Raw genomic sequence first — 13,614 nt, forward strand, 5'->3', positions numbered from 1 at the left:
TGTGGCAAGAGCCCAGTAGTTCTTTACTAAATGAAGCAAAAGAAACGAATATTATAAATTTACAGCTTAATAGATGGTGAATTAGAGTCCTGAGAATATAAAGATTGCCCCCCTATGGGCTGTTGGAAGCAAGCTATTATAGTACACTATAGGTATCTTTGTATTTGGCTTTATAAGCCAGGGCTAAGTTGTGACCATATCACAATGGTGCACAACTTGCCGGGCATCTTGTTTGCTAGGAAACAAACATATAAAATTGCAGACCTTTGGTGTAAGAAAACTATTGTAACATGTGCCACACCTTAGGGACATCAATTCAGGGTGATTCTGAGATGCTATATCAATGCTACTGTAATACTGCCTTGACTAGCTAAACATGGTCGTGGCACAGACCTTGACGGTAGTAGCACTTCACACCTGCAAATCAACCTCAAAAAAATTAAAGTGATAAGTAATAATCTGTGCAGTGTCCTACTCTCAAAAGCAGATGCAAAATAGAAAGAATGTGGCATGCGCTTCACTGATCACGCACACCCAAGACTGCTTCATGAAAAAGCATTGTTAGGAATGCCTCTCCTTTCCTTCTTCCATGACAATATCAACTCTTGGTCCATCATAGGTAGACAGAAAAAAGACACTCTGATTCTTTTGCAAATATCTGATGTCAAATAGATAACCAAATTTCTTAGTCTCCTTTACACATCAACAACTGACCATTTCGAAGTAAAAATGCTAGATAAAGATTTAGCAAGGATGTGCAATCTTGCTGATTATCTAAACCTTATAATGATCACTGAAAGCCTTGAGTTGCAGCATGTGCTAAGTAAAACAAAGCTGTTACCTATGGCTGAAATTAAGGTGTTCACCTTAGCCTATTAATTGCATATGCTAAAATGAGGGTTACTGCCGTAAAATGCTGCCAGCTTAAAATACATACTTGAGGAAATCCGCCAGTTTTTGTTGCAACTGTATAAGAGCATCATCCTCCATGTTGGTGTAAATGAGCAACTCCGGCAGTTTCACTGAAAGCAATACATATACATGTTTTGATCTCTACACTGTCATGCATAAAAATCTTTCAACAAAACCATGGCTCCATCTCCCACTTACAAGATCTGTAATACAACCATGCTTTTGATTGAATCAGCAGACCATACCAAACAGGCGTAAAAGGTGCTCTGCTCCATAGACAGAAGACGGGGCAACCATGCTGTTTTCAGGTACATGTTCAAGAAATTGACCTCGTTCCAGTTTATATAGCAGCATTGCACGCAGCGACTTGTCAAAGTATGTACGCAGGCCATTCAAAATCTCCACAAGAGTATCACCAACACTACAGGTCAAAAGAATTTTAAGTGCGCTTTAAGCTTGTAATCAGATTGCAACAGTCCTAATCAATTGTAGTGGTAGTCACTAAGGATGCTATTCCATAGAGAGCCAAAATGGTGTATGTTACCATCAACCATGATATTGATCCTAAATGCATGCCGGAACGCCTATGTCTTTCACACAAAACCCATGTTTCTGATATAATTTTTGAGCAAGCACACCTTAAGATAACCACAATCCATCATGTATAATAATAAGCTTTAGGTGGGTTAAAAGCTTGGATCAGAAATGTGCTCGACATCTGTCGTAGGCGTCAACCTAAAAGGCCATCCCAAAAGGACACCAGACGCTTAAAACAGGGTTGTGCATGCTAGTAGAGCAAAATAGAGTCGTTTTTACTGATGCCAACTAAGAATGCTAATAGTGTGGAAAAGATTTATTGATGCTACCATAAAGGCTGGGTTCAAAAAGCTTCTCCACCTAGAGGGAAAAACATGGAGGAGAGGAAAAGAACAAAAAGTTCTTCCACTTGAAGCAACCAATGAAATTGCCACAGTTGATAGTGTATCAGACTGGGAAAGACAGGGTAGCCGGTTCAAAACTCTCAAGTGCGGAGGTTGACAAACTTGGTTTGGTGTCTGCTTGTCAGGCGGTTGGATTGGGTCGGAAGCTTCTTTTTTAATGCTTCCATCAAACGGTAGACACGTGGGCTTGGGCGCTGCCCTTTTAAATGGGGATTTCCGCCCGGAAACCCCTTTTAACTGAGGGGGGAAAGACTTACTAAAAAACTCTCTAAGCCATACACCCTGTCCATTGGACCAATGGTTGGGCATCCTAACAAAAAGGCATCTGATTACCTTTGAAATAGCAAAGGAAAACAGTAAGAAAAGAAAAGGTACACTCACACGCCTTCCTGCTTTGTTTTAAACTCCAAATACTTTTTCAGGATATCATCAACTGTGGGATGTCGTGGAAGCTTTATTAACTGCAAACAAATGCAAGCACACAGTTAGAGTGGATTTCATTGTCTGCCATTGTATTAAATCATGTAATCAGTAACCATGGTTTGGTTAATGCATGGCATTCATACCAAGGAAAACTGGTGAGCTGTAAAAGGAAAAATGAGTGAAGGACTATGAAGCAGTGTAATTAGCCCTGTATCCAGGAGCATGATCAAATTAGGTATGACATGTTACAAGTGTGGGGCTTCTGGAAATTATGCAAGTTGGAGTTCAATCATTACAAAAAGGGATCAGATCACCACACTATTAACCATAGCTAGGTTAGTTCCTAACATTTGTACCAAGGGAAATTGTAGAACTGTTAACTACAAGTAATCTGTGAAGGACTCTATGAGATAAATGTGCTTCGAGTGTGATGTTTGGCCCCAAGAGCCATAGCCTTACATTTGGTATCAGAATTTGCAAGTCCAGTCCCCAGAACAAAACTTGGAAGGAAAACATTGTAGAAATGGATGTAGCAAAAAAATATTTTTGTTGCGTTATATTTTTTGGGTCTGAGCCATAAATGGTACCAAAGATCATCTTGTAACTTTCATGACACCTTAAAGATTGCATGCCCAGTCCAAGCTATGTCTTTCTTTTTTCCCGGGAAAAAGATCCTTCAATTAGTTAAAGAAAAAACAGCCACAAAGGGCTAAGTACAACCACAAAGGGCTAAATACAAACTCGCCTCATATGAGGGCGGGAGACAAGTGATCGGGGAAGGGAGGGAGGGAGGGGGGGGGGACCCACACAGGTGGTCTGTAATGCCAAATGGGGTCACCGCCTCTATTTGTGAGAAAAGGGCCAGAAGAAGCGGAGCGAACTACTGCTCGGGAGAGAGATCAATGCCCACCTACCAACCGGGATAGCGAACTGGAGTGCCCCTCGAGATCCACTGGAAAGCCTCAACTCGTCTCCAAGTCGGGGCAGGTACTGAACCTACCTAAAACCACACGACTTGTGCCAGTTGATCTACGCTCCTGATGTGCGGCAGAAAATCTCAATCACCTCTGCGAATCTCTACATCTCCTGAAAGGAAGGCTACTGTGTCATCTGCAAACTCTGAATTGAGCAACCTCTCCTACGCGATTGGAGGGGGAGACGCAATCCCTGGAGCCCGGTCTCCTGGGCAGAGACAAAACTGCTCATGGCCTTGGCAACGAAAAGAAAGAGGTAAGGTGCCAGTGGACAGCCCTGCCAAACCGAGCGGAAAAGGGGAAATCTATCACCTCAGGCCCTCTGAATCGGGACCTGACTATGCAAGGCTGAGTGGAGTCCTGAAACCCCATGAATCCAGTCCTCGGGGAATCCCATCCGGCTCATTGTGCCCTCCAGAAAGCTCCAATCCACCCTATCATATGCTTTCTTGAAATCTAGGAGAAGCACAATGACGTCCTGCTGCCGCATCTTGGCCGAACTTGTCGCCTCCTAGAAGGTAAAAATGTTGTCCGGGATGCTCCTATCTTGAACAAAGCCAATCTAAGTGTCATGGATCAAGCCTGGGAGAAAAGGCTGAAGTCTCCTGCTGATGGTCGTGGCCAATATCTTATAGGCTGTCACAAGGAGAGTGATTTTATGGGTCTCCACTGTTGGATCTTCAATCTATCACCACTTGGGAATCAAGTGAATCAAGCTCTCTGAGAGCCTCTTTGGCATGGCACCTGTAATCATAATCTCAGTGAAGGCAACTCGAAGGCCACCTTCCATGAGGTCCCAATGGCGAAGAAAGAAGGAGATTGGAAGCCCGTCCGCCCCCGAGCATCTACCCCTGGGAGGTGCCATCAATGCCTCCGCCAACTCCTCAGCAGTAAATGGTGTCAATAAAAATGACCGAAGAGAAGGGGAAACCACCTCCCTTGTATGCCGCCAGATCCTCTCGCGTGCGTCCGCCACCTGTGAAGATGCTGGGACACCAGTGAGGAGGGATCGAAAAAAGTTTGTGGCGATGGCTCTCACCGGGGGGGATTTGAAACAATAGCTCCCTCCTGGCCACGCAACCTGTGAATACCATCTCTCCTCCTGTGGCGTCCAGCTATCTCAAAGAAATCCCCTGTGACTCTGTCACTTGCCTGTGTCCGAAAAGAGGCCCTAGCATGATACATGTACTCCACCCTCTTCTCCTCTATGGATCTAATCTGCGTACGAGCGGTGGCGAGCTCACTCTCGATCCACTGCCTATCCTGGGACCTCACAAGACTACTCCTCAAACACCTCTCCTGCTCCCAGAAACCCTCTAATCTGCTCAGAGCTGCCTCTTGCAAGAAACCGTTGATCTCCCCTAAGCCCTCATCCAATGTGCACGCAGCAGAGCCTGAAAGAAAATTCAATCTTGCCAAAAATCTGCTCTATCCTGCTACATATCGTAGGTTCCTGAATGAGGCTGTCCGGAATCCTCGAGCTCACATGCCTATCATGCCTCCAGGGATCCTCTAAGGACAAAATAACCAGGGTGTGATCAGAAAAGGAAGTACCTACCAAAATACCAATCATACCCCCTCGGTTGCAAGCCCACTCATCAACATAAAACCTGTCAAGTCTACAGATGTTGGGACCAATGCTCAGCCTATCCGATCATAGTTCTCACGGTACGAAAATACGATACCGTACGGTACGATACCGTACGGGAATATTCGGTACGATATGAAATTTTGGGATACGGTACGATAAAATACGGTTTTTTAAATTAAAGAACACCTACAAACATAGACATTTTCAATTTGGAAGGGTAGAGTCTAGAGAAGTTGTTTCAAACCAAAATATCATTAAAAACAACTAAACAAGTTTGAAGTGACAAACAAAAGTACATAAAGTATAGAGGTGCGATGCGATCATGCGCGCTAGGCGCGAGTACAAAAAGAGAGGCTAGAGCCAAGGCCCACGGAGAGACTAGACAAAGGCATCACTATCAGAGCTCTCGCTGAAATCATCCTCATGAGAAGAGGACACATCAGTGGCCTCGCCGAAGTCGCCATCGCTAAGAAGGTTGCCCTCATCATCGAACTCAGGCTCTCTAAGCTCATGTGAGAAGCCAAAGGGAGCATCCTCATCTGCAAGAGCGAGTGTGGAGCTACCCGATCCACGCCGCACATAGGTATGCACTATGTCCCTGGGAGCACCACGAACCGTGCATCCACGGCTTCCTACTTGCACTCCTCTGCCACTACCTCCACGCCCACGACGAGTGCGAGTAGGTCGTCGATCAAACGACTCGAGCTCTTGATAGATCTCTGCATAGATCCTCTCCTCCTCCTCATCCTGCACTTTGTTTACACTCTGAAGAGTGCCCCCTGTGAGCTTGAATGCATCCACATTCACCTACATTGTACAATGATCAAGTGACAAGCAATGTATTAGAATTTGGTTCCAAATTTCAATAAACATTGAAGTTTGAAATTTGAATGCTTATAACTTATAACTTATAAGTTGTAACTTATACCTGTCTCGCCGATTCCATCTTTTGCATTGCGCGCAGCATGTGCAAGTTAGCGCGGCAATATACTAGCCGCTCTAACTGTTGCGTGCTCAAGCGATTACGTAACTTCGTGTGTACAAGTGAGTAGGAACTCCAGTTCCTCTCACATGAACCTGAAGAGCAATCCTGAGCTAGGATTCTCAAAGCCACCTTTTGGAGGCTTGAGAGCGCATACCCAAATGTCTCCCACCAAAAGAGGGGCTTCACAAGGGATTCCCTCTTCCAACAGGTAGTAGATGCAAACGCGGCTCCTCCCCTTTGGTCATTGTAGCTTATGAGCTCCTCAAGGAACTTCCCATGGCGATCCTCCGCGGCAATGCTTTGGGCAAGTAAGCATCTCGGGCTTCAAGTAGCTCCATGTTGGTGAAGAGGGCGGGTGATTTGTAAGCCGGATGCAATAAAGCGGCAAGACCATGGATAGGTCTTCGCATCCACTTCCATCTCTTCTCCACAATGGCCAACATACCATCGCGCTTCTCCTCGTCGATGGAAGGAGAAACGCGTAACTCTGCTATGGCCTCTCTCATGAAGTGAACAAGAAGGCCCATGGTGGCTCCCTCCATGTCGGTCATCCGCAATACGCTATAGAAGGGCGTGACCGCAATGACAATAGTGCAGACCGACTGCCAAAACTCCTCCTTTAGGCAAAGCCGTTGCATGGCTTTGGCCTCCGCCGATTCTCACTCATCCCACTCATTCCACATTGTGGAGACCACTGTTTGGCGAAGGGAGGATTTCACATCGTGGAGACGCTCCAAGAGGAGCCACATGTAGGCGAAGCGTGTAGATGAAGGCTTCTTCAATTCCAACTTACTATGTTCGCGGAACATGGCAAGCACCTTCACCTTTGTGGTGAAGAAGGTAACAATAGAGATAGCTTCGGTCATTACTTCCTTCATCCACACTAACTTGCCCATATCCTCCATGAGCAAGTCAATGCAATGGGAGGCACAAGGCGTCCATACTATGGAGGGATAGTCCTTCTCGAGCAACTTCCCCATCCGACGGCAATTTGAAGCGTTGTCGGTGATGACTTGCACCACGTTCTTCGATCCAACCTACATGTCACAATGCACATGAATGGATGCAATGAGCGTATGCGGTATGAGACTTGATTCATGACTCATGATATAGCCACATATGATCATATCACATATACTAAAGCCTAAACTTTAAAGACTTTAGTGCAATTTGAAAGTTGAAACTTACCTCCATGATGGCTTGCTTGATATGGCGATATATGAATGCACCCGATGTTTTCCTCCCCGCCTTTCCGGAATCCACGCCCCGCACAAAGTATGTGCCAAGAGGGCAAGAGACAATTATATTGATGATGCCTCTCTTCTTCCGGTCACTCCATCCGTCGGAGAGGATGCTACACCCATACTTGGACCATGCCGCCCGCACCGGATTGAGAGATCTATCGATTCTTTCCCTCTTGTCCACAAGCCTCTTCGTGCGCATGTCATGATAGGAGACGTCGGTCCATCCTTCACATGGGCCCACATTTGCAATGGCTTTCACCATTGACTTCCATTGATCTACCTTGAGCACATGGAATGAGAGATTGCACTCAATAATGGTGCGTGCAATCTCTATATCCGCTAGCCGTTGCCGTTCTTGGAGATGTGATAGAGAAGAAGAGAACCGCCCGGTGGCTTGGGCTAGAGTGGCTTGCCTCATGGGAGACTCAAGCCTTTGTCTCTTTGAGGAGGCGGAGGCGGCACCGATGGAGGTGGCACCGATGGAGGCAGTGGGGGAGGATGTATCACAAGGCGGGGAAATGACCTCATCATCCGCCCTTGAGCTTCTACCACTATCATAGTGAGCACCCAATCCACCCTTGATCTTGTTGAAGATCTCATCGGATATAGCAAGGGGGACTTCCTTGCATGGAGCAACTTGCCCCCCCACCTTTCCAACATGTTGGAGAAGCCTAGTAACTCCACTTGTGTATTGTTTGCCACAATACTTACAAGTCCACCTATATGACTTGGACTTTCCATCGGCTTTCTCTACATGGATAGCATGCACATTGAAGGCTTCATTCTTCTCCCTTGTCATTGTAATAGAGAGAGAGAAGTTAGAAGATTCAAGAGATGGATAGGCTTGAGAGAGAGAGAGAGAGAGAGAGAGAGAGAGAGAGGCTTGAGAAAATGAGAGAGTGAGGCTTGAGTCTTGACTCTTGAGAGAGAGAGAGCCTAAAGGCTTGAGAGAGAGAGAGGCTTGAGAGAGGGCCTATGGGGGAGAGAGTGGCTTGAAAGTTGAGAGTTGAGAGAGAGAGAGAGGGGGGCTTGATGGTCACTTGAGCAAGACTCAAGAGAGGGGGGGGCTTGATGGTCACGACTCACTTGAGTAATGAGAGGCTAGAGCTTTGAGAGAAGCTTAGGGGGTGGGCATTTTATAAGGGCATGTAGCATGTCCAATGGGCCAAGCAAACACATGGGCCACAAAGCATGCCCAAAACGGCCAGCAAACGGCTACAACAACGGGTATAAACGGCTACAAAACTGCGCAATCGGCGGCGGCGCAACGGCTAAAAACGGGCAGATCCTGCATATCGTACCGTACGATATCGTACCGTACGGTATCGTACGTACGAACAGGTTCGTACGCGTACGAGAAACAACCATGTATCCGATCTCGAGAAGCAGAGGCTCCTTGGGCTACGCCCAAACTCTGGAAGATGTCAAGGGTCCTACCCCTTGACTGCAAGAATCATCTCCTCCCAGGCTAAGTACTCTACTCCTGAAACTGTGGCCGTGCCACCTCCAAGCATGTCCTTTGCTACCTCTATCATGTTAAAGTCACCGCCCAAGCACCAAAAGTCAGCCTGAGGGAGGGCTTGCCGTACTGAGCTCCAAAAGAGGGCTCTACCTTTAGCAGCATTCAAAGCATAAATGGTGAGGAAGCCAACGCTATCCTCTCCAATGGTAATGGTAATCCACTGTGCCCGCCCCAGGACAATGACGACTCAGCCAGTCATGACCGGCAACAATTGCTCACTGACAAAAATACACACCCCTCTCTGCGTCCCTTAGGGACCGAAGGATGGGGACCAGAAAGTATGACTCCTGCCTCGAAGAATCTTCCCGCATTTGCGAGTATGCCCCTCTGAGAGATGATGCTCCTGGAGGAAACGAATGTCTATGGGTTCCCCCACTATGGCCCTTTGAAGCTCGTCTCGTAGGACGCCTCGTCTCTAAAAGCATTGAGGCCCCCCTAAACCCTTAATGTTCCATGAAACAATCTGCATATCAATCTCGGTGTGATGCGGCACTAGCGGAACTACCCTCCACTCGGAGAGTTTTGGGCGAGGGTTTAGATGGGGAATAATCACAATACGTGCGGGGGCGCACCAGGTGGGCACTAATCATGTCCTCCATGTGACGCCACTCTGTACAAGCACACGCATATGCATGCTCCGGACTCCATTGATCACAATATAGGTATCTGTAAGAGGGGGGAAGAGGTACCACAATAGAGGTATGCATGAACACAAAGAGCAGCACCTCCATACTGGATACTACCATCTCCTCGTCCTGGCCTTGATGGGCTCAACCTCCAAGCTCCCTTCTAGCCAGAGGCCAAAAATGGATGAGAATATCGGTGATGCGGAGATCGTGGAGATGGTGGGAAAGCTCGAGTGCTTGACCCTGAATGGCAACTGCCACTAACTCAAAATCCCACTCTATCCCCGCGGCTATACTGAAGGGGAAAGATAAGATCATCGTGCCATTATCTGGCGTAGAGGGCATGGAGTGGTGAAAAACCACACACAGCCGAGTAGGGGCTATTGTCTCCTCAAATATGCCAATCCCTTCCGTTGACAGACACTAGAAGAAATTGTAGTGCACAAACTGTCCCAGGATCTTGGGGGGCCCACCTGGGGACTTTGGCAAGAGAGCCCTCACCGGGGAGGCAACGATGGTCATCACTACCGGATTGGAGAATCAGTGAATCAAGCGACAAATTGATCCCGTCGGCTGCCTCCGCACCGGGGGTCAAGGGCTGATGGGGGGCGACAAGAGTGCTCTGGAGAGGCAAAAGGAGGGGGGAGAGAGGTCTCGAATGATAAAGGCGGGGTGGAGTGCATTGTTGCGGGTAAAGTCGGTGACGAGACTAGGGGAGGAGAAGGGGGAGGCGGTGGCGAGAGAGGGCAGAGGGGCGGAGAGCCCAGGGAGGGGTGCTGCTGAAGGGGATCCACCGGAAGGGGGGGGAGGAGGGGCTCAGAGAGGTCGGTCGGCTTCTCAAAACACCCGGGGGGGGGGGGGGGGGGGGGGGGTCTTGACAAGGGATCGACCACCAAACTAGTGGGGCCGGAGGGGCCCACTCCTAGATTGAAGAGGACGCGTCGCCAACAGAAATGTGCTGGAATAAATGCTTGAAACGATTCTCTGACATAACCGAATCCTCGTGAGATCTATCAGCCTAGCGCACTTGGCGGTGGCGGCGGCGCTCGGCTCTGGTGGTCATCTAGCGACCCAAGCATGGTCCAACCATCCGCTACTCACCGTCTGCTGGGTCACCCGAAGTTGGGACCTGATGCTCAGCTACCTAAGGGCTTTCCTCTCTCTACCCCTGGTGAGGGCCAACACGAGAACCGAGGCGGTCTCCTGGACTGCCGTCGAGGGCAAGCTCTAGCTAAGTGATCCATCTGCCTGCAAATGAAGCATTGGCCTGGGAGGCTAGAATACTCCACGCGCTACCATATGGGGTCTCCACAGAAGCTAGGTATAGAAATACAATGTGGTACTGACTCCGGCAAGGCCCCACAGATACGGAGAGATGGAATCCCAGCTGCCCTCACGAGGGCCAAGGTGGGGGGGGCTCCATCACTCTCCTGATGGCACCACCAAGAGAAGAGGAAGGTACTCCTTCCTAAGGCTTGGGAAGCAAATTGTCACTGGGAAGCCCAAAACGCCAGCCAATGGGTCAGACATAGGATCGAAGCCATGCTGCCACCGGGCAAAGAAGGCCTGCGCCATATGCAGTGCAAGGGGACTCAGCTGCATGACTTGGTCTGACACCGATGGCGAGTCGAACTCCACTTGGTAGTATCCACGCCCCAAAGGGTGAATATCGATGATCTTTGCAGGTTCGCCAATGAGGCTGGCCTGAAAAAGATCACTGAGCTGTCCGCGTGTGGGGCGGCTACCAACAATTTTGCAAACCAGGGTGGAGGCCTCAAGTGAGGCAACAGTCGTGGCAAGAACTTGAAGATCTATTTCGGAGAAGGAAATGCAAGCAACGGCAGCTTCCGTCAGGGATGACGGAGTGGATAAGATGCACTATCTTTAGTAAGGCAATCTCGAGATTTCCGACGCTAGGGCAGATAGGATCTCACGCCATGAAATGCAATTATGCCTCACGTCATGAAATGCTTTCCTGCACTTTCCCGTGTTTATCAATCGAGCCAACATAATGATTTTTGAGTGGTTTGGAGTTTGATTTCCCTGCCCAATAGAGACCATTACTTCACATGAGACAGAGGTAGCCCACATACACATCCCAGTTACCCATCACAAGCTTCTTTGCGCCCACCTCCACCACTGCCAGACAGAGCCATATGAGGATAACCAAGCGGTGAGATAGGCCACACAGTGTATACATGCCCTGAGGTTCCCGGTGTTTACTTGGAGACAGCTACTCAGATCCGGAGATCCAAACGGCCTTGACCGGAGAGGACCGAGAGTACCATCCCCTCGCCAGCTCTAGCTTCGGGAAATCCTTCAGCGATATCAGAGTGCACCACCCCGAAATGTGGACATAGATAGCCAATACACGCTTACAAATACAGAGCCTATTGCCCCGTCAACGACCAACCCTGCCACACACTTATCATCCCTGTGGATTGTATCTCTATTTATGAGGATGTATTGCACTTTTACAGTTGAGCCTAGGTGTAGCACATAGGGCTTTCTTTGACAACTTTGACAGTGATGGCTCAGTTTTACTTTAGTTCTTGTTTCATTTTCAGTTTGTTATTCCATGATTCAAACATCTCTCTCTCGCTCTCATCTTGACACCGGCGGAGACTACAACAGAGGATCAGGACCATACTAGCACGGCATGGGAGACGTCCAGTCAGAGTACTCACCATGGAGGACATTGAGGATATCCGCCATCGACCGATGAGAGACATCTTTGGATAGTGATGTATATGATGCTTACCTTTGTTGCTGGAGTTTTCCTTCCCAGATGTTATCCATTAGGAGCTCCTAGTACCTTACTTTTCCCCATAGTTGTTGTTTGAGTTTCAGTTAGTTGTTTAGTTGTTTTAGCTTTCTTACACAGACATTGTATCGGATCCACCAATTGTTGTAACCTTTTTGGTCTCATAGGTCATTTTGGCCTTTTGAAGACGTTAATATATCATTTCATTTCTCTCTCTCTCTCTCTCTCTCTCTCTCTCTCTCTCTCTCTCTCTCATATCCCATCATTGATTGTTTTTATTCAGCTCTCCCATATCCCATTACTTATTGTACCCTATACCTAGCATAGAAGGATCTAGATTTTTCATCTTGTATAATCTCAGAGTCTGAGATGTTAGCTTTCAGTTTTCAATTTTAATTTACTGTTGCTTTTTCTTTATTTTATCCATGACGAGATTTTATGTATAAATCATTTCAGTCTTATAGACCCTTTGGGTCTTTTGAAGATGTTAATATTATGGACTTCCCAGACCAATGATTCCTTGGTATGTTTCTACTCAAGATGTGCAGACACCGGAGGATCCTCTCCAAAGATCCCAAGCCTCAGGCACCACCATTTTTTCGACAATATGTATACATCATGTTGCTTTTTCTTATTTCATCCATGACAAGATTTCATGGACACTATGTATACATCATTTTGGTCTCACACACCCTTCAGTCTTTTGAAGACGTTAATCTCTCTCTCTCTCTCTCTCTCTCTATCTCTCTCTCTCTCTAGCCCCTCGTACACGAGGTGTCACCAATGAGCGTGTGCAATCTCTTCTAAGAGTCAGACACCCCAGATCTCAGAGGCCTCATACCTCCACCCGGCAACTGCAGATCCAAGATACTCTTCGCCGATATGGCGAGCTTCCATCACAGAGGGGAGATGCTACTACTTTGCGTTCTATTGTGGAGGAGAATGGTATTACTATATGATCACATGTTGTCATCATGTAACATCACATGGATACTTTAGCTTATGTAGCTAGTTACGTACAATTTTAGCTTTCTTTTCCATGATTCAGATTCATCATAGATACATAATACATTGTACTACTTGTTGTCTTATAGACCCTCTAGGTCTTTTAGAGACATTAATATATCTTTCTTTCTTTCTCTCTCTTAGAGACATTAATATATCTTTCTGTCTCAAACAAAGGCATTGTACAAGACTAAGCTTCAACTCTTTCCAACACATTGGGCTCTTTTTAATTATGACAATTTTTGCAACTTTTTAGCTCTTTTGGAACTGTTTTGGACTAACTTAACAGTTTTGATCAAAAAAAAAATTTGACCGGTCCACTAAGCTTTGATCAAGGTGTGACCGATTACGACATGTTTTTCACAATTATAAAGAGTTTTGATATAGACTTGAGCAGTGTTGACCAAGGTTTCATCATTTGGTGAGGGCTGCAAATATATTGAGCTCCAAACCTTGGAACATAATTATGGCAAACAAAGGCAAAAGATGAAGACAAAAATGTATATTCATTTGACCTACAGTGAACCTTAAATAGGGATTGTAGAGGAAAATTGCCTCATGTTATCAAGAGTCACAATTGTATAATTACTATTGATTAGCCTTCAATCATTGAAAGGACACTAGTGA

At 46.9% G+C, this 13,614-nt stretch overlaps 1 protein-coding gene and 1 pseudogene across 7 annotated transcripts in view; both read right to left on the reverse strand.

Moving 5' to 3' along the window:
• The window catches only part of LOC147641730 (protein MRG1-like), a 95,990-nt gene continuing 82,376 nt past the window's right edge, over nucleotides 1–13,614 (reverse strand). For 2 of the 7 annotated variants that reach the window (XM_086798968.1, XM_086798974.1), the window contains 5 exons: nucleotides 2,235–2,314; nucleotides 1,158–1,333; nucleotides 938–1,022; nucleotides 533–658; nucleotides 1–417 (listed from right to left, as the gene is read on the reverse strand). In XM_086798968.1, the coding sequence (XP_086655094.1) occupies nucleotides 562–658; nucleotides 938–1,022; nucleotides 1,158–1,333; nucleotides 2,235–2,314 (438 nt within the window). In that variant the 3' untranslated portion in view covers nucleotides 1–417; nucleotides 533–561. Of the gene's footprint in view, nucleotides 1,023–1,110; nucleotides 1,334–2,234; nucleotides 2,315–13,614 lie in introns of all 7 variants that reach the window. The other 5 variants (XR_015266008.1, XM_086798978.1, XM_086798992.1 and 2 more) reach the window with 5 other exon arrangements.
• Nucleotides 2,820–9,903, reverse strand: LOC147641731 (uncharacterized; annotated as a pseudogene).

The sequence above is a fragment of the Cibotium barometz genome, chromosome 1 (genome assembly GCF_041138505.1).
Source record: "Cibotium barometz isolate CiBa-2024 chromosome 1, ASM4113850v1, whole genome shotgun sequence".
Classification (NCBI taxonomy): Eukaryota; Viridiplantae; Streptophyta; class Polypodiopsida; order Cyatheales; family Cibotiaceae; genus Cibotium; species Cibotium barometz.